At 42.6% G+C, this 19,607-nt stretch overlaps 1 protein-coding gene across 2 annotated transcripts in view; it reads right to left on the bottom strand.

The window, feature by feature from the left end:
* Positions 1–19,607, bottom strand: part of CMIP (c-Maf inducing protein) — a 164,023-nt gene that overhangs the window by 57,198 nt on the left and 87,218 nt on the right. For both annotated transcript variants that reach the window (XM_035120939.3, XM_088672030.1), the window contains exon 2: positions 11,245–11,370. In XM_035120939.3, the coding sequence (XP_034976830.1) occupies positions 11,245–11,370 (126 nt within the window). The remainder of the gene's footprint in view (positions 1–11,244; positions 11,371–19,607) is intronic.

Raw genomic sequence — 19,607 nt, 5'->3', positions numbered from 1 at the left:
GGGTGATGCCCACGGCAAAGAGGAACTGAACAGGAAGGCTGGGGTGTGAGAGAGGAGGCAGGTGAAAAGACTGCCTGGGAGCACAGAGCAGCAGTCTTAGCACCCCCAGTATTGAGCTAGGCAGGCTGAAAGTACATAACAGATACAGAAGGAAATGTTAGCTCTCTGGGAACAGCTGGCTACAGGATCAGGAAGAGCATGGCCCATGGTGGTAGTATCCTGGCTTGGAATGTGATGCAGGGAGTAGGAAACTGGCACAGTACGATCACATCTTACAAACATTTCATTTGCGCGATCTCAACCATATGCAGTTGAAGGCCGCCTGGTTGAAAACCTGCAAGCAAAGCGGAAAGCTTAAAAGCTCTTTTTGTGCCGGGTTTCCCCAAGTATGAAAAGAGCTCTCTGCCTTGCGTGGGGGTAGGCAAAGCCCGCACAGTGCAAGCTCTGGAAAGCTAGGGATGCTCACACAGGGACAGTTTGCATATGTACTCATTTTCCTGTATGCACAGAGCCCTTGGAACCGAACCCCTGCATAAGTTGATGCGGCTGTACTGTAGCTAACCTGATGCATCCCTGGGCCTGAGCGTTGTAGCAACCGACATCAGGAAATTCTGTGGAGAAGTGGGCTGGCTTGTGCAGACTTGGTGGGAAGCAGACCAAGAGAGCATGGCATGCTACAGGCCCTCTGACAGATGAGGCGCATTGCTAGACTCCGCACTCCCACCGTGCTGCAGCGTCAACCTCTGTTGACATCTGTATTACTCAAGAGGACTGCGAGGAATGGTTTGTGTAGGGAATAAATTGTTACAAAGAACACAGTCATCTTTGCTACAGCGCCCTTTGCGTAAACCATCTCAACAGTCGCAGTCTTCAGCATCAACTAAAAGAGGGATGGGAGAGGGAGGGAAATCTGTTAGGAATCAGCAATACATTTCTGCACACAAGCTGCCTTTCTTTTGGTGTGTGGCCCGTTTGCCACGTTTGCTGTAGCAACACTAATGTGGCTGTCTGTCCCACCACACACTAGATTAGAAGTGCGCAGACATCAGGCTTGTGGGGTCTACATTTAGGCTTAAAGAACCCTGAGCACAGGGACTTGTCTTGAGTACCAGACCAGAATGGAGCTCCCAATCCTTCCACACACAAAATTCCACTGCAGGTTAGCCCAAGCTTTCCTCATTTACACTGGAGATTTCTCCACCAGGGAAAATAAGGCACTGCCCTTCCAAGCTCAGTCTGCTCTCAGCCAGCCCCCCACATGCCTGCCTGCCTGCCTTCTCCTTACAATCACTCCAAGGGGTGGTACTGGCTGTCAGCTTCCTGCTCTTTCTGTGTTGCCTTTGTCGAATTCAGCAGAGAGCAAGAAAACCAGAATTAGCTGACTCTGCCTGTTATTAGCTCTGGTTCCCCTACTGTTGGTCTCCCTGTCTTCTGCCCTATCAGTCCCAATGAGGACTGATCTCCCCAGCTCATTTCAGCACTGTAATTTCTTGCCATTGTCTGAAATCCACGCTGCCCTACTTGAAATCATCCAAGAATCTGAGTTATATTCATATCTACCTCCCTCCTACTCCTGTATTAAATTATGGACAAGTTTAATCTGTGCAGCCTAAAAAATTCCAAAGGGATGTGCAGCAATGAATTTATTCATTTTCTTCTATCATCATCATCATCATCATCATCATCATCATCAATATCTTAGGTTTCCACCTCTCCAGTTTCCCCACCAATATAATATTTCACCTGCCAGTTCCTACATTTGCCAATTCTGTGTTGGTTTGTATTTGTGACCTGCCTTGAGCTTGTTGGTAGCAAAGCAACACATTAACAGAAAAAAACAAAAGTCTTCAATCTAAAAAATGCCAGAAGCAATGTTTGATCATGCAATTATTATTCTGTTTTGCCTATGAAACCTGAAAAACTACAAAAAGGGGGAAACCAAACTTTCAAGAGCAAGAAATAGACCCCTATATTTAGCAAACTATGCATCTCCTCTGACCTGTTTGCTTGGGCAAGCGGTGGTGCACTAACAGGTTTTGCACAACCCTTGTAATATAGTACTGTAAAGCATATTTACTATGCAAAGGAAGGAAATTCTGAAAGGTGGATATCAGGACTAGGACCTAAAATAGAAAACAGGAGCAAAAATAAGGGGACACGGAGATGGAAGGGACATGCACGTAATTGTATTCCTAATCTAGATAAACCTTTTCCCTGAATTTCCCCTGGAAGATTCTTTTGAAAAAATAATAAATAAATAAATAAAATTGCCATGGTTGTTCAAAAACCGATGAACTGCGTATTATCTGCAGCTATTGTTATGCTTATCAGGAATTTCTGTTCTGTTTGTTTTTCCTTCTGGGTGTACTTGATTACCAGGAATAGACTTTTTTTTATATAAAAAAAGCAACACCATAGGGTATAACTGAGCCAAATTTAGAACCCAGTTTAAGCAAACACCCAAAGGGGGAAAACTGCAGGTTTGGTTTCTTTAAGCCCAGTTTTCTTCCTAAACAGCCCTGAAGCAAAAAGGTAAGCTGAATCACAACAACAGCTACAAATCCTTAACATTTATGCAGGTTTTTCAAGTGTTCAAAATGAACCATATATATTATTTACAACAACCCTGCATGGTAAGTCGGATGTATTACGCCTATACTGCAAATGGGATGCACACTCATCTCAGAATAGTGACTATTCTGTGACTATTTTCCATGTCCCAGGCACTTCCTCACCACAAGTTTCTACCTCCCTGTGCAAGGTACATTTGATAGAGAGAGGTATACTTTACATAGTCATAGGAACCTAGGAAGTTGCCTTAATAGCTACCATGTTTCTCCAAAAATAAGACAACGTCTTATATTTATTTTTCCTCAAAAAAACACACAGTGGCTTATTTTCAGGGGGTGTCTTATTTTTTTAATTAAGTATGGTAAGTAAGTAAGTATTTTTAAATAAGCCTATCACTATGGCTTATTTTCGAGGTATGGGTTATTTTCAGAGTATGGCATAATTTCGCGATAGGGTTTATTTTTGGGGTATGGCTTATTTTCGGAGAAACACGGTAGTCATACCTTCGGTCTTTCCAGCTCAGTGTTCTCTAACTGGCAGTGGTTCTCCTGGCTTTCAGAAAGGGAACACTCCCAGTCCTAGCTAGAAATGCTGGAGATTGAATTTAGGACCATCTGCATGTAAAGCAGATGCTCCGGCCATTGAGATACCACCCTTCCCGGGAGTCAGAACCCACCCCTAATGCCATGTAAACTCACTATGTAGTGGAATGTCATGTGGCATTTGTGAGGTCCATGGAGCAGCTTGCCAAGGTCCCTTATATATGGGGAGGGTGTTATGACAGGAATGGCTGAAGAGGGGAGACTGAGTTCTGTTGCACTCAGGTCCTGTTTGGGAGCTTATGCAACAGGCACCCGATTGGCTACTCTGAGAACAGGATGTGGGACAAGATGGGCCTTTAGCGATCCAGTAGCCAAGCTCTTCTTAAGCTCTTACTGAGTAAGGAGTTCTCAGGCGTAATAGACTGCTGGGGACAAAGTGCTTACCCGTGAGCAAGGCAAGGGAAGCAAGAAGTGGATATGACTAGAAACTTGCATATGATGGGCAAAGGGAGAGGTGATCAAGCCTGATCCACAGAGAACCAGTAACACAACGTGGAGAAGGAACAATACCAAACATCTGAGGTTAATGTTCCTGAGGTCATTTTATACCTATACTTGTGCCTAAGCTTCAATAGCAAACCAAATTCTATCAAGCCAGACTACAGTGGTGCCTCGCTAGACGAATTTAATTCGTTCCACGGGTTTTTCTTATAACGAAAAATTCGTCTAGCGAATCCCATAGGAATGCATTGATTTTTTATGTTGATTAAAATTGTTCTTTTTTTATTTTTTATTTTTTATTTTAATTTTTTTTATTTTTTTGTGCCCATAGGAACGCATTAATTGAATTTCAATGCATTCCTATGGGAAACCGTGATTCACTAGACGAATTTTTCGTAAAACGAATTCGTCTAGCGAGGCAACCTCCGCTAGAAAAAACATTTCGTTAAGCGGAAATTCCGTTAAGCAGGACATTCGTTAAGCGAGGCACCACTGTATTGGTTCATCTAGGTCACGCATAGGCAACCTCGGCCCACCAGATGTTTGGGGACTACAATTCCCATCATCCCTGACCACTAGCCCTGTTACCTAGGAATCATGGGAGTTGTAGTCCCAAAACACCTGACGAGCCGAGGTTGCCTATGCCAGATCTAGGTCATTAATACCTGCACTGGCTAGCAGTGACTTACCAGGGTTTCAGGCAGGAGTCATTTCCCCAGCCCTACCTGGAGATGCTGAGGATTGAACCTGGGAACATTTGCATGCTAAGCAGATGCTCTACCACTGAGCTATGCTTCTTCATCAAAAAGATTTTGTCAATTGTTTAAAAACAACAACAACATTGCAATAGTCTAGTCCTTGAATCTGAAGTCTGATGTTTGTATTGTGTTGCCACATCTATAAATACAAATTAAGTTCTTACAAATTTGACCTCCCAAGTGTTTTAACACCACTATGTGTTAATCAGGCCACATGGACACAACTAACTTAGGCCCATTAATTTTAATGGGTCTACTCTGAGTAGAAATCAGTTGGCCTCAACCCAAAGCTTCTCTTTCTCTATCTCAGGGGTGAACCTCTTCCACCCCAAGGGCCTCATTCCCTTCCCAGCAACCTTCTGCAGTTGACATGACAATGGTGAGCAGAGCCAGAGGGAACAGTACCAAGAGCAAGGCATGAAAATTGTGCCTCAAAAGCCAGAAAGAAAGACCTGGAGGGCCTGAGGCTCCCAGTTCTTGAGATACATAGCGCATACACACTGTGATGTGTAGAGGAGCACAGAATTCTGACCTGACGTCCAGAGTCTCACCCTTACCTTCCATTTTGCCACACAGAAAGAGAAGCTGTTGCATTCCTTGTCTAACATACCTTTGTGTAATTGCCTTCTTCAATGTGTCATGGCTTAAATATAGCTTTTCCATCTGAATTCCCCAAGTAATTGGCTTCTATTTTAGTGTTCTGGCTTGTCAAGCACCGGGATTCTATCCAGCAGAACCCACTTGCAAAGGGAAAACCCATTCTTTTAGCTGCATCCGCAGACGGTCACGCATCACAGATCCAGACGCAACAGCTCTGAGTGAAAACATACGGGAGCAATTGTGTCTGCGCTGCGACGCCAGCTATTCTGTATGGGAGCCCCATTCAGCCTCTGCTAGAGGAGTCCAACATAAACATCCATGGCAGCCCAGAATCCATTCAGTTCCATTATCGGTGCTGATGAAACAATATTATGACCTCAGGTCCCCAAGAGGAAAACATCTCAGCAAATCATTCCTTTTCTGATGCCCATTTCTCACGACTGCTATTAATTTGCTTTCAGAACAACAGCAACAAAACACGGCCGTCCGCAGCAGATAAAAATCTACCAGGCCTGCCAAACTCCCTTTATACTTGGCCAGAGGCTTTGAATTAAAGGTTGTTTTATCGTTTTTCACCATAAACAGTCCCCTCCTTATCCCAACAACTCCCCTTAAAAATAAAATAAAAAATCAAACTAGGGGAAAAAATGAGAATGTAGAGGGATAAGGATTTTTTTTAAAGTGTGAAATCATTATATAATCATTTTTTTAAAGCTATTTCCAAGTTATTCTGGAAATAACTTGGATCAGATCTGGAATTTTAGCTCTTGACTACAATTGATATGTGAATGGTATTGAATGAGATGTTAAGAACTTAAGAGGTCTGCAGGATCAGGCCAGTGGCCCATCTAATCCAGCATCGTCTTCTCACAGTGGCCAATCAGATGGCTATGGGGTAAGCCAGGGGTAGGCAACCTAAGGCCCGTGGGCTGGATGCGGCCCAATCGCCTTATCAATCCGGCCCACGGACGATCCAGGAATCAGTGTGTTTTTACATGAGTAGAATTTGTCCTCTTATTTAAAATGCAAATCTGGGTTATTTGTGGGGCCTGCCTGGTGTTTTTACATGAGTAGAATGTGTGTTTTTATTTAAAATGCATCTCTGGGTTATTTGTGGGGCATAGGAATTTGTTCTTTTTTTTCCCTTCAAAATATAATCCGGCCCACCACATGGTCTAAGGGACGGTTGACCGGCCCACGGCTGAAAAAGGTTGCTGACTCCTGGGGTAAGCTCACAAGCAGGACCTGAGCACAAGAGCAGTCTCCCCTCTTTCAATTTCCAGTGACTGTTCTTCATAAGCAGGGTCGTCAAACTCAGGCCCACAGGCCGGATCAGGCCCAATTGCCTTCTGGATCCGGTCCGCCGACGGTCCGGGAATCGCTGTGTGGATTGGCGTGAATCTGATTCTGATCGGGCTGCGCCATTTCCCCCCCCCTCATACACACCGCGGCGGCGCCTCCTCTCTCCCTCCTCCTGGCTTCTCCCCGCCCTGCCTAGAGGAGGAAGGCTTTGTTGAGCCGCAGTTGGCTAAGTGCCATTTTAAGCAGCCCCTCTCGGAGCCAGCCCTTTCACACCGCCCATCATCCCGCTACCGCTGCCGCCGTCCACCCTTGCCACTCGCAAGAGACACAGGTAAGCAGTCACCGGGGCTCGTCTGGTGCTGTGGAGAAGGGAGGGGAGAGTCGGTCGGGGGGGTGGCGGCTTACGTTTTAAAATTAAAAATGCATCTCTGCGTTATAGGTTTGGCCTGCCTGGTGCTTTTACATGTGCCCTTGCTTAATAGTTTATGTTGATTAAAATCGTTCTTCATTTTAAATATTGTATTGTTTTTATATAATAATAATAATAATAATAATAATAATAATAATAATAATAATATATTTATTTATTTATACCCCGCCCATCTGGCTGGGTTTCCCCAGCCACTCTGGGCAGCTTCCAACAGAAAAATAAAATACAGTAATCTATTAAACATTAAAAGCCTCCCTAAAGAGGCAGAACCTCGTGCCTCATTCCCCCAAGCCCAGGAAGCCCTGGGACAGAGGCTCTGACAGGGTCCAAATGCCCTCCACTTTCCTTTTTAAAGCCCGTCCGCCTGGCTTTTGGAAGGAGACAGTAGGGCACCAGGATGCCGACAGAACCTCGTGCCCAGGAAGCGCTTGCCCAGCTTGGGAATGAGGCACAAGACACAAGGCTCTGTCAGGATCCTGGTGTCCCACTCCCTCCCTCCCAAAGCCAGGCAGGTGCGGGGAGGGAGCAAGCAAGCGAGCAAGCAAGCGGGGGGTGGGGGTGGGCTAGCGGCAGCAGTGGCAAGATGGTGGCTGGGAAACAGAGATCGTGGTATGCTGTACTGGAACATGCCACCTCAAAAAAAACCACTGGGTAGGAGTATTAGGAATACTTTTAACTCCCATTGTATTTGTGGCAAGAGGGCTTTTGCAAGAGGTTCTGGAGGTTGAACCTTTACACATTGCTAGTGGAGACCCTGCATGGGCGGATTCACTGCATTCACTACAAAGGAGCAAGAATGCAGTCTTTCCCGTTTTTTTGTGCACTACAAATACAATGTGCAGTGTGTATAGGAATTCTTCTTTTCCAAAATGTAGTCTGCCCCCCCCCCCAAGGTCTGAGGGACAGTGGACCGGCCCCCTGCTGATAAAGTTTGCCAGCCTAAGCCTACTGCCTCCAACAGTGGAGGCAGAACACAGCCATCAGGGTTAGCAGCTTTTAAAGGCAACCAAGTTAGCAGCCATCACTCCCTCTTGTGGGAGCAAATCCCATGGCTTAACTCTGCACTCTGTGTCCTGAATCTTTCAAAGTTCAGTGCTGCTGCTTTCTGTTACATCTTGTGACACCCATGCATTTGATTTCCCTGTTTAACCTCTAACAGCTGATATTTTGCAGTACTGTACACTGGTACCTTGGTTGTCGAACTTAATCCGTTCTGGGAGTCTGTTCGACTCCCGAAACTGTTTGAAAACCAAGGTGTGGCTTCTGATTGGCTGCAGAAGCTTCCCGCACTCAATCGGTAGCCACGGAAGGTGCATCAAACGTTTGGCTTCTGAAAAACGTTCGCAAACTGGAACACTCACTCCTGGGTTTGTGCCGTTGGGGAGCCAATTTGTTCGGGAGCCAAGCTGTTCAAGTACCAAGGTACCACTGTATTTGATGCTGACATGCAAAGAAGCATTTAGCATTGTGTAATTCTAAAAGCCGATACTTGACGGTCAATCACAGTACTTGCAAAGTTTTATACCTTTATCTATGTGCGCCCGATGGACACATTGGCTTTGTCATTGGAATAAATGTTCATTGCAAAGGGAGATCAGCTAGCTGTGGGGGCCAAGCTGTCTATCACCTGTCTATGACCACTGAGCTACCCCTGATTAGCTCCCAAAGATGCTTCTCTTGCTTCCCCAGAAGATAATTCAGAACACCAAGTGTATGATCCTTGACAGTATTTGATGAATGGTATGCAGTATTAACTAATATTAGGTAACTTTTGGTAATTGAAACTTAATAGTTATAGCATTCGACATGTTGAAGGGTGGAGATATTTAGACTGTCTGTGTGGGATGAGACAAATTTTGAGGGTAGGAGTGTTACATTTCCCTGGCACTCCATTGACTCTGAGCATGTCAAGGAGAAGGTCCCATCCTAACCTTATTTAACTACTATTCCTGCATATCCTGCGATATCCATTTATGTCAGCTCTCTAATTTTATATCTTATTAGTTAAACTGTTGAATTTATCTTAATGTTACCAGCATTTTCAAATGTGTACAGCTATTTTCCATATAATCAGCAAAGGTTTTCATTCCTCTTTAAATGTATATTCTTCTTGTTCTCTTAATTACGTTAAACCTGCTAGGTCCATATATTCTATCAATTTAAGGTGCCAATCCTCCTTACTCAGGACCACTCTCTTTTCATTTTTGGGCTAACAGAACACGAGCTGCCATTGTTGCATACATAAACAAGTTTCGCTAATACCTGGGAACTTCCAACTGTACTATCCCTAACAAAAATGCCTCCGGCCCTTTTGGGAAAGTTGTTTTAAACATTTTCTTCATATAATTGTAAATAATTTCACTATATTCTTTAACCTTTTTGCATGCCCACCACATATGAAAAAAAGTTCCTTCCCTTTTATTACATTTCCAACACAGATCTAATTCTGCTTTATACCTCTTAACCAACCTACTTGGTGTTAGATACCACCTATGAATCATTTTCATATACCGTGTTTCTCCAAAAATAAGACACTGTCTTATATTTATTTTTCCTCAAAAAATGACACGGTGCCCTATTTTCAGGGGATGTCTTATTATTATTATTAAGTATGGTACAGTTTAACCTACAAGGTTAAACTGCCTATCAGTATAGCTTATTTTGGGGGTATGGCTTATTTTCGGGGTGTGGCTTATTTTCAGAGTATGGCTTATTTTCGGAGAAACACGGCAGTTCTTTTTCAACGTATAGCATGCAGTAAATTTCAAATCATTCTTCCAAAGTTTCTCCTAAGATTTAGGTCTATGTTGTGCCCTATATCCATTGCCCAGTGTGTCACTGAAGCTTTAACCAGCTCATCTTTTGTTTCCCATTCCAGTAATAATTTATACATTTTAGACAATGATTTATCCTTATTCTGTATTAACTCTCTTTCAAATTGTGAGCTTTGGTCCAAAAACCCATATTTCCTATCCAATTTAAACATATGGTGTAACTGGTGGTATTGTATCCAATCTGTAACTTGGCTCCTTAAATCTTCCATTGGTTTCAATTTGGGATCACTCCCTGTAAAGTCCAACAAGTCTCTATACATGGCCCATTGTCTATCCATGTTGATTCACTTAATTGTAATTGCCTCAATCTGGGATAACCATAAAGGTGTTTTCCTTTCTAACAAATAGTTATGTTTCTCCCAGACTCGATACAAATTTCTCCTAATGACATGGTTTATAAAACTTTTATAAATTTTAGCTTTCCCATACCAAATACATGCATGCAAGCCAAAGTTTAGATCACTACCTTCCAAATCTAAAATGTGTGCATTTTCCAACACAATACATTCCCTTAACCAACACAAACAGGATGCCTCATAACATAATTGCAGTCGGGCAGGGCAAAACATCCTCTTTCTTTTGTATACAGTGGTACCTCGCAAGACGAAATTAATTCGTTCCACGAGTCGCTTCGTCTTGCAATAATTTCGTCTTGCGAAGCGCGGTTTGCCACGGAAAAAAAAAAAAAACCACAAAAAAATTGTCTTGCGGAGCACAGCCACAGAAAACTTCATCTTGCAAGTCACCAAAAACATCGCAAAACGCTTTCGTCTTGCACGTTTTTAATTGCGCAAGGCATTCGTCTTGCAAGGTATTTAACGTATCAAAATTTTACGTTAAATTCATGGCTTTTCCCCCTGCCAGACAAATTTAGAGATATCTTTTTTCCATTCTTAGAAACAGCTAATCAATCAGGATTGAATGAAATAAAAACAACATTTTAAGAAGTATATTCATTTTGATGGCTGAAATTCTGCCAAGTAGGGAAAGCTTCATCCTGTGGTCTGTGGACCAGTTACTGGCAGGAGGGCATCCCCACCTGGCCCACAGCTTCCCTCCCTGTCCCTGTCCCTGCCCATGCTCAGCAATGAGACCTGAAAAAAATCCAGAGAGTCCAATGGAAGGATTTCTGCAAGGGTAATCGCTACACATGTAGGTAGTGGTGTAACAGTCTTCTTGGAGACTGCAGCTGGGCAGGAAAAGCAAAAGTCTGTGTGAATGAATAGGTGTATGTGTGCTTACGTGCAAGAGAGAGCGACTAGAGTGTGTGTGTGTGAGGGGGGACGACAAATGGGTGTGTGTCTTGTGTATGAAACAGATGTGCAGATGTGTCTGAATATATGGATATGTGCTGTGTAAGGGATGGGGTGCATATCCCAGCTCTGTTCACCTTCACACTACCCTCTTCGTCAATTTAGGAATTCAAACTGAATGGTCGAAACCATCTCTGTTTAATGGCAAACTCTTTCCTCACCAGCCACAGATAGATGTTTACTTGGTACTATTATCTCAGGGCAACCAAAATCTTCCCAAAGGGTCAAAAAGCTTTCTCATCTTGGCACAAATCTGTTAGTAAATAACAAAAGCCAATCACAGGCAATGATAATCAGTTCATCCTCGCGTTCACCAAACAGAGAAATTGAATTCAGTACTGGAAAGCAGGGAGCAGGGTTTGTTTTTGTTTTGTTTTTTTGTGGTTACTGTACCTGCAACAAGACTGTGCCTCCGGGGATCGTGAGCTGTAAACAATACTTAGGGGCATTCTCCCAAGAGAGCAGCTGAACATCTTCAATTGAGCTGTAGGAAATTGAGTTTTCCATGTACCCGGTTGGCTGCAGGAAAAACAAATGAGATAAAAGAGATTTAGCTTAGCACATCAGGAAGAAGAAGAAGAAGAAGAAGAAGAAGAAGAAGAAGAAGAAGAAGAAGAAGAAGAAGAAGAAGAAGAAGAAGAAGAAGAAGAAGAAGAAGAAGAAGTTCCCAATAAGAAAAAATACAGTTATTTTGCAAGAAACCATTTGCCCAAATCGATGTGAAAGAGAAACATAAGAAAAGGTTTATGAAGTATTCTACTACTGTATTTTATATTTGTTGGGGGAGGGGATGAACAAAGTTGCCCCCATCTGTGCTAACCAAGCAACAAACACAGACCTACGTACTTGCTAAGTTTAGTTAGGGGCAGCACTGGTGAAGCAACACAGCCTGTCTTCATTTACAAGCAGGGTACGAAAAGAACAGGAAGGACTATGTGTCAGTGCTAAGAAATCATTGATTTCTTACGAGTATGAATCTTAGCAATATTTAAAAAGCCCCAAGACTCACAAACAAATCCTGAATCTCAAAGGGGGGGGGGGAATCCTTTGGTTTTTATTTTATTTGGGATTAGCAAGTAAGTGGTAGGTGTCCTGTACATGTCACACTGGATCTCTTCCCTCCTGTTTTTGTTCCACCATTACAAAGCAGCAGGGTCAAACACACACACCAGGTAGCCAAACATTAAAGTTGTCAGCAAATCTTAGGCCTCCGAAGATGAATCCCACCCACTTGGCAGAGATCGGCATTTGCACATGTGGCAGGCAGCTTCACGATTTCTGGTATATAGGGAAGTCAAGGCAGCCTGGGTGCAAGCTGCAGCCCCTTCTCCATCAGTGCAAACCTCCACTCCTTGCAGGGGTCTCCATGACATCTTTGCAAGCAGGTGTGAGTCACAATTGTTAAAAATAAAATGCAGGTCACAGTTAAACATAAAAGTAGGACCTTGGTGTGCAAGCAAGGCTTAGGCTGCCAGGAAGGTGGTAAGAAATGCACAGATCCCTTCCAAATTCCTCCAATGTATACATACAGTTGCCATCACAGTGCCCATGGATGCCCATGTGCCCCCAGAGGCCTTCCCTACTGCCCATAGGGTCGCATCCCCCACCATGGTTAATTCCACCCCAATACACTCTGCACATTAGCATTGGAAGAAAGTGCAAACACTTTCCTCACCAACCATAGTCAGTGCCAGCTAGACATATCTATCCTGTGAGAAACTCACCAACCCAAAGCTATAGTGTTGGACACCATTCTAACTCCAGGCAGAAATCCTGCAGCAGAATAAGGTGATAGGATCTTGAAGTGTGCAAGATGGACTGTGCAACAGGTGGGAGATGTCATTGCTTAATGAAGCAGTTTCATTGGCAACAGAAAGCTAGCATACCAGGATGAAAAGTTATAGCCTAGAACTCAACTGGGAACTGTAGTGTAAAAATCCGGAGGGCACCAGGCTGCGCTACGGTATGTTGTCATGGCATGCATATAAAATCCCTGCTGAAATACCACTAATATTTAAAGACACACAACACAGTATTATATTTTTACTTTTGAGAGGCTGTGGTAGTTTTTAGTTTGGGGGTGGGTTTTTTGTTTTTCTGCAATCACATAATTTCTTTCTGGCTTGAGAACCTCTTAAGTGGTATTTCCTAAATAATATTTTTTTGTGTTATAATTTCCTTATTTGCACAATGTATGGGAAAAACGGAGGGAGAAGAAAGACACCTATTTTCCCCACTTCCTTCAAACAAAGGCAACTGTTTTGCAGGAAGCTGGATAACCTTCTGTTTATTCATTTACCCACAATATCATACCACACTTGCAATTGAAGTCCCAGGGGTTTCTCCTGATAACCAACGTCATATACAACCTGCTAGAGGGCAATTATCTCGTTCTCACAGGAAGCCAGAGACCCAAGATCCTTTGGTGATCAACAGTTGCAACATTACAAACACTGAAGAATATAAAAGCAGCATGCTTAGGGTCTGCTTTGCTCAGGAGATGTTATCTAAAAACGTAAGAGCACCAGGAGGCAATAAATACCAGTGGAACATTTCTGGGAGGGGGAGCGTTTTTCCTTTCGTCTAATGAGTGCCTCGAATGATACCCACTCTCTCAAACGTTAAAAAGTAATTTAGGCTGCCAGGAGTTTGTTGAACAAGTTGGTCCCAAGACTGCAAAGTCCATATACAGTAGAATGCTCAAGATGAGAAGTGATTTGCATTTGCAGCATTTAGGAAACAAAGGAGATATATACTTCAGAGTAGCTGTTTTATACCACCACCTCTGATGCATTTTCATGGGGTCCCATAGAGACCATGATGAAAAACACAGGGAATTGTCAAAGAACTGGAGTTTTCTTATAGGCTTCAACTGTGAGGTCACATGGCAGGTTGTTTTGTTTGTTTGTTTGCTTGCTTGCTTGCTTACTTATTGCAGACACTTTACTGCTCCCCTATCATTTTGCTGCTGCGCTGCACTGAGCTAAACTATGGTTGAGCTCATCATTTAGCTCTCCCAAACAAACCATGAGATGTAAACTACAGAACAAACCTATGGGTTGAATCTCATGCTAGTCCTACTCAAGAGTAGACCCACTAAACTTAATAGACACATCTAACTTAATTTCAGTGCGTCTACAGACCTCTCAGAGTCAAGAACAAAACCACCTTTGATGTACACACACAACCCTTCAATAAGGGGCATGAGTGGTAGTGATTCAAACCACTCTCCAACTCCTATGTACTTGTTGAGCAGTGCCTAAGATGGATCCTGTGCCAGAAACAGTTCGAGCTAAAGGAAAACCTGTGGATCTGAATCAAGCACAAACTAGTTCTGATGCCTAGGAATGGCAACGCCAATCAGCATGAATCATTGTGCTTTCATAAACAAGCAATCCAGGCAGTAAGCAGTTAGTGTGTGCGTGCTTTCCTTAAGTAGATGCAACAAATGAAAAAGCAACTGTAGGGCTAAGAAACTACAAAAGATAATCGAATGAAAGAGGTAGAAGGGAGCTTCCAGACCATTTGCTACACGCAGAAAATGCAGAACACTCCTAACAAATGGGCTTAACCAGCTTCTGCTTGAAGACTTCCAGTGAAGGAAAGCAAAAGACAGGGTAAAATTTTAAAGGGAGTTTCCCACTCACAAGATTAACTGGCAGCTAGTGTGCTATGATGAGCAGGCTGTCAACCTGCAACTGAATTCTGGGTTCATATCTCAGCCATGACGCTTACTACCGGTAGGTGGTCTTGCCCAAGTCTCTCTCTCTCTCTCTCTCTCTCACTCACACACAGAGAGAGCATGTTAAGTATGCATTTTAACCACTGAGAAATGGTGGTCTTCCTTTTTAATAAGCTAATGTATTTTCCACATAATGTTTAGTTTAGTTCACTGTGTTTGTTTTTTTTTTAAAGCAACACTTGCATTTCTTTCAGTTTCAGAGAGATTTATAAATTGTTGACATATAAATCTTTGTTGCTGTGAGGCCAAGGGATGTCTTTGGCTCATGACAACCGCAATGCCAAAAGACTGCGTAAATCATAGACTTGGAATCTGTGTGATGTGCTTGATACCCAAGTGGAACAGCCAACCTCTTTTTCCTTAGAATTATTCCAGGAAGTAGCAACAGTATAGAGAGTTACACAGCAATTTTGTCCAGTTGTTTCCATGGAAAGTTAAAGAAATTAAGAAACAGGATATCTGATATGAATGCGTCCTCCACAGTAGTGATTTCAACCTTTCCAGATCAATGACCTGCCTCTAACTCCATCCGGAACCCACATTTATTTATTTATGTTATCTATCTATCTTGCTCTCCAAACACACACACAGCCTCACATACAGATAGACAGATATTCAGTGCTCTCTTTTTTGGTAAAAACAAAAATGAGGTACAACCAGTAGTACTCCTTTCCTGTTCAAAGTTTTCTGGGTGCCAGCACAAGAAGGCTGCCAGGGGGAAGCAAAAATAAAATAAATGAATTATATATACAAGAGGTGACAATTTTGTGGGCAGCTTCCATTCCTGGCTCATGTGCAAGTCAGTGGAGCATGCCTAAGCCCACCCAAACCCATTACACCCCCCCCATTGTGCCCTCATCTGGATCCAAAAGGACCCATGTGTTAATTGGATGTGCACAAAATGGTTGCCACCTGCAATTATATCTCTCAGCCGGTCTACAAATCTTGTTCTATCTCTGTCTCTTCTCAGTCTTCCATTTATTAATTTGCAGCATTTATAGCCTGCCCTGAAACAAAAGTCCTAAGCATGGGACACAACAAGAAATAAAACAGTATTTAAAATTTGGTTAACAACAAATGTGTAAAATACAGAACAAGAAGAGCTGCAAGGATTAAAAGAGAAAGACATTGTAAAAGGCCTTGTATATTTTTAAAAAATTACTGTATTTTAAAAGATTTTTTAAATATTAAACACCTTTTTTAAAAAAAAGGTCTCCCCAATCCAAATCCAGTGCTGTGCTGTAGCACTAAAACAGGGAATCTCAAGCTTGCGGCGGAATATGTGGCCTTCCATGCCTCTCAATATTTAGCCTTCGGGACTCTTCCCAAGCCATGCTGCTTCCCAGGACACACCTCGGTACCTTCCCAGGCCCTGCTCCGCATCCTCCTCAAGTGCTTTTGCCTAGCTGTTATGCTTTGCTGAATGGAGAGGTGTGCTTACGTAGAAACCTCTGGCTTTTGCATGGCTGGAAAGTAGCTACTGTAGGTACACACGCATTACTCTGCCCACTTTTGCCCCTGGTGCCAGCCACCCTTGGCATGTGGCCCCTGGAAGGTTGCTCCTGAGGGCCCTCAGGCTGAAAAGGGTCCCCCAACCCACGCCCTAATGGCTCCTGTGACCACACTGGTTTTCAGGAAGAGCTGAATAGAGACAAAGACATTCCTGGAAAAACCAAGGTCTCCAGAAATTCAATATTGAATTAAGAAATCAAAATCATACCCATCACATTTAAAGTGGTTACAAATGTGCATGTCTATTCCACCATAAAGCCCAAGAAACCCTAGTTAATTTGACCAGTTAAGAAGTAAGGTAGATGACTGGCTCCAATACCACCAGATAAATGAAATGTATAAGATAGATAAGAAAAATGGTTTTTCACAGGAAAAATCCAGGCTGGAAACAGAACTGCTGGACCCAAAGACAAAGAATCTTTCCAGAATGTACAATTTATTGCTGCAGTGGCATACGAAAGATGAGCAGACAAAAAAGGTAATGATAGATTGGGCAAAAGATGTGGGACATAACATTATGATGGAGGACTGGGAAAGGTTATGGAAAAAGAATATGAAAGTTACTGCATGCACGGTTTTAAGAGAAAATATGATGAAAATGATGTATAGATGGTACTTGACTCCAGTAAAACTTGCAAAGATGTATTATAACCAGGACAATAAATGCTGGAAATGTAAAGAGGCAATAGGAACATTTTATCATATGTGGTGGACGTGCCCATTGGTAAAGGACTTCTGGGAAAAGATTTATAATGAATTGAAAAGAGTTCTCAAGACTACGTTTATTAAGAAACCAGAGTCCTTTCTTCTGGGCATAATGGGAAGAGAATTACCTAATAAAGATTGGAATTTGTTTTTGTATGCCACAACTGCGGCAAGAGTATTACTAGCAAAGTACTGGAAGACATCTGAGTTACCTACAGTGGAGGAATGGCAGATGAAAATGTTGGACTATATGGAACTTGCTGACCTGACCGGGAAACTACGCGACCGGGGAGAAGAGAAGTTGCAAGAAGACTGGAAGAAATTTAGAACATATCTTAAGAAGTATTGTAGAATTGACATATGAGGGAGATTTTAAGCAATTATACAGGCTGTAGATTATGAAATAAGAGATTTAAAAAGTGGAACCTGTAAAGTGGGAGTGATATTGGAACCGTTAAAAAGGGGAATAGAGGGGGTCCATTAAGGAATTATGAAATCTATAAATATGAAATTTTAATTCAATATTCTTTTTTTTTGTATGTTATATGTCATTGTTATTTCTTTTTTATCTTTCTTATCTGTGTTTGTATTTCCTTTTTTGCTGTTATTTTATGTTATACACTGGATGTGGTTATATGGAACTGGAAGTATGATTGTCATGATTGTTCTTTATTATTATTTGAAAAATTTAATAAAAAAATAATTAAAAAAAAAGAAACCCCAGTTAATTACATAGCCATGTCCACAAGTGGGATATGTGTCTATGTAACTTCTTGAACCAGTAGGGAACCAGTAGGTCTGGGAGTAATGTAGCAGTTAAGGTACCTTAAAACCATACAGAAAGGTGGAATTTGATACACATATTGTCCAAGTCATCCTGTAGTCTGGGGTAGCCAACATGCCCCCCCCCCGATGCTCTTGGACTGGAACTGCCAACATCCCTGACCATTTGCCAATGGTGTTTCAAATATATGCAATTTCACTTAAATGTGCAGTGCCTTGAAACATAACCCTTGCGTAAACTGGAAGTTGCCTGTATACCTGTTTAATATTTTAGCTCCATCTTTTAAAAGAGAAAAAGTGCTTAAGTTTATGCTGATTGTTATAGACTACCTTTGGCCTATGTTTTTCAGGCACAGGGCCTTCTCGGTAGTGGCGCCCGGCCTGTGAAATGTCCTCCCATCAGATGTCAAGGAAATAAACAACTACAGTCGTACCTCGGGTTACGACCACCTCGGTTTGCGAACAGTTCGGGTTACGAACTGTGCAAACCCGGAAGTGTTTTCGCCCCGCGCGCGCGCGATCGCACGATTTGCGCATGCGCAAAATGGCGGCGCCCATCGCGCTCGGTTTGCGAACTATTCGGGTTACGAACTGCGATCCGGAACGGATCGCGTTCGTAACCCGAGGTATTACTGTATCTGACTTTTAGAAGACATCTGAAAACAGCCCTGTTTAGGGAAGTTTTTAATGTTTGGTGTTTTATCGCATTATTATTATTATTATTAATTCTGTTGTGAGCCACCCAGAGTGGCAGGGGAAACTCAGCCAGAAGGGCGGGGTATAAATAATAAATTATTATTATTATATCATCACCATCATTTTATCATTTATACCCCACCCATCTGACTGAGTTTCCCCAGCCACTGTGGGCGGCTTTAAACTTTAAACATTTTAAAATTTCCCAATCACCACACCATACTTATGGGCTTTATAGGATGCCAAGGCTGCTGGAATTCCATGTACAGTATCATGTTGGGTGGCTGGGTCTGAATATATGGGAGCTATATTCAAGCTACTATTCTGTACCCATTTGATTGTCTCTTCCCTTCCCCTCTCCTCTTGCTGATCTTAGTCATAGTTTCCCGATGACTTGTTCAGATACTAAGGAAGTTGAGATGTTTGTTCAAGAGTCTAGAAGATCACTGCATCACAGAATGTCTGCCCCACGCAGGAGTTGAAAGAAAATAAAAAATCTAGACAAGGAAATTGGACAGCCAGTCCCAGAAATGTGCATGTTCAGAAATACAGATGATGCAACAGGATTTCAACCTGATGTTGTAAGGGTTCTTTCAAATGGAGAAACTCTATGACCATGAGCATTGATGATGCAAACAATTATTGGATCCAGACTAACTCCCTTTCACTTAGTTCCAAATGAACTCAATGGGGCTTCAGCTAAGCCATGGCTGACTTGTCCCATTAATTTCAATGGGGCCTAAGTTCAATGGCCTTAGCCAGTTTCCAACCCAATTCCTGTAGACGCAATAGGGCTAACATTAAGAGCTGTGGATAAACCTCTCCGACCTCAGTGAATTAGTCTAATCTCTTGGGAAGTCATCTGTACCAATGGCCATCACAACATTTAGTGGTAGTGTGTTCCAGAAGACAATTATGTATTGAATATAGGAAGACACTCCGAACCCGGCTGAATCTCTTACCCATCAGTTTTGCCAGATGTTCCAGAATTATTAGGCATTATGGGGACAGGGGGAGCCTCCCTTGCCCATTTCCTTTAATATTGTGTCTATTACAGTATAAGCCTGCAGGCAGGCTCTGTCTTATGCTTTTATCAAGGGATAGGCAATTTCACTCACAGACACACCAATGTTATTAGATGACAACTTCCGCCATTGCTGAACAATGGCCATACCAGTTGGGGCTGATGAAAGATACAGTCCAAAAACATCTGGGTGCAAAATTGAAGGGCCAACTGGAATGGCATTCCTTCTGCTGCCTCCTTTACCAGAACAAAGCAGACAGGCAGCTTGGAAATCCAACCTCCACTGTCCGAATG

Source organism: Zootoca vivipara, chromosome 6, assembly GCF_965207765.1.
Source record: "Zootoca vivipara chromosome 6, rZooViv2.hap1.1, whole genome shotgun sequence".
Classification (NCBI taxonomy): domain Eukaryota; kingdom Metazoa; phylum Chordata; class Lepidosauria; order Squamata; family Lacertidae; genus Zootoca; species Zootoca vivipara.
This window is presented reverse-complemented; position numbering and strand designations above follow the sequence as displayed.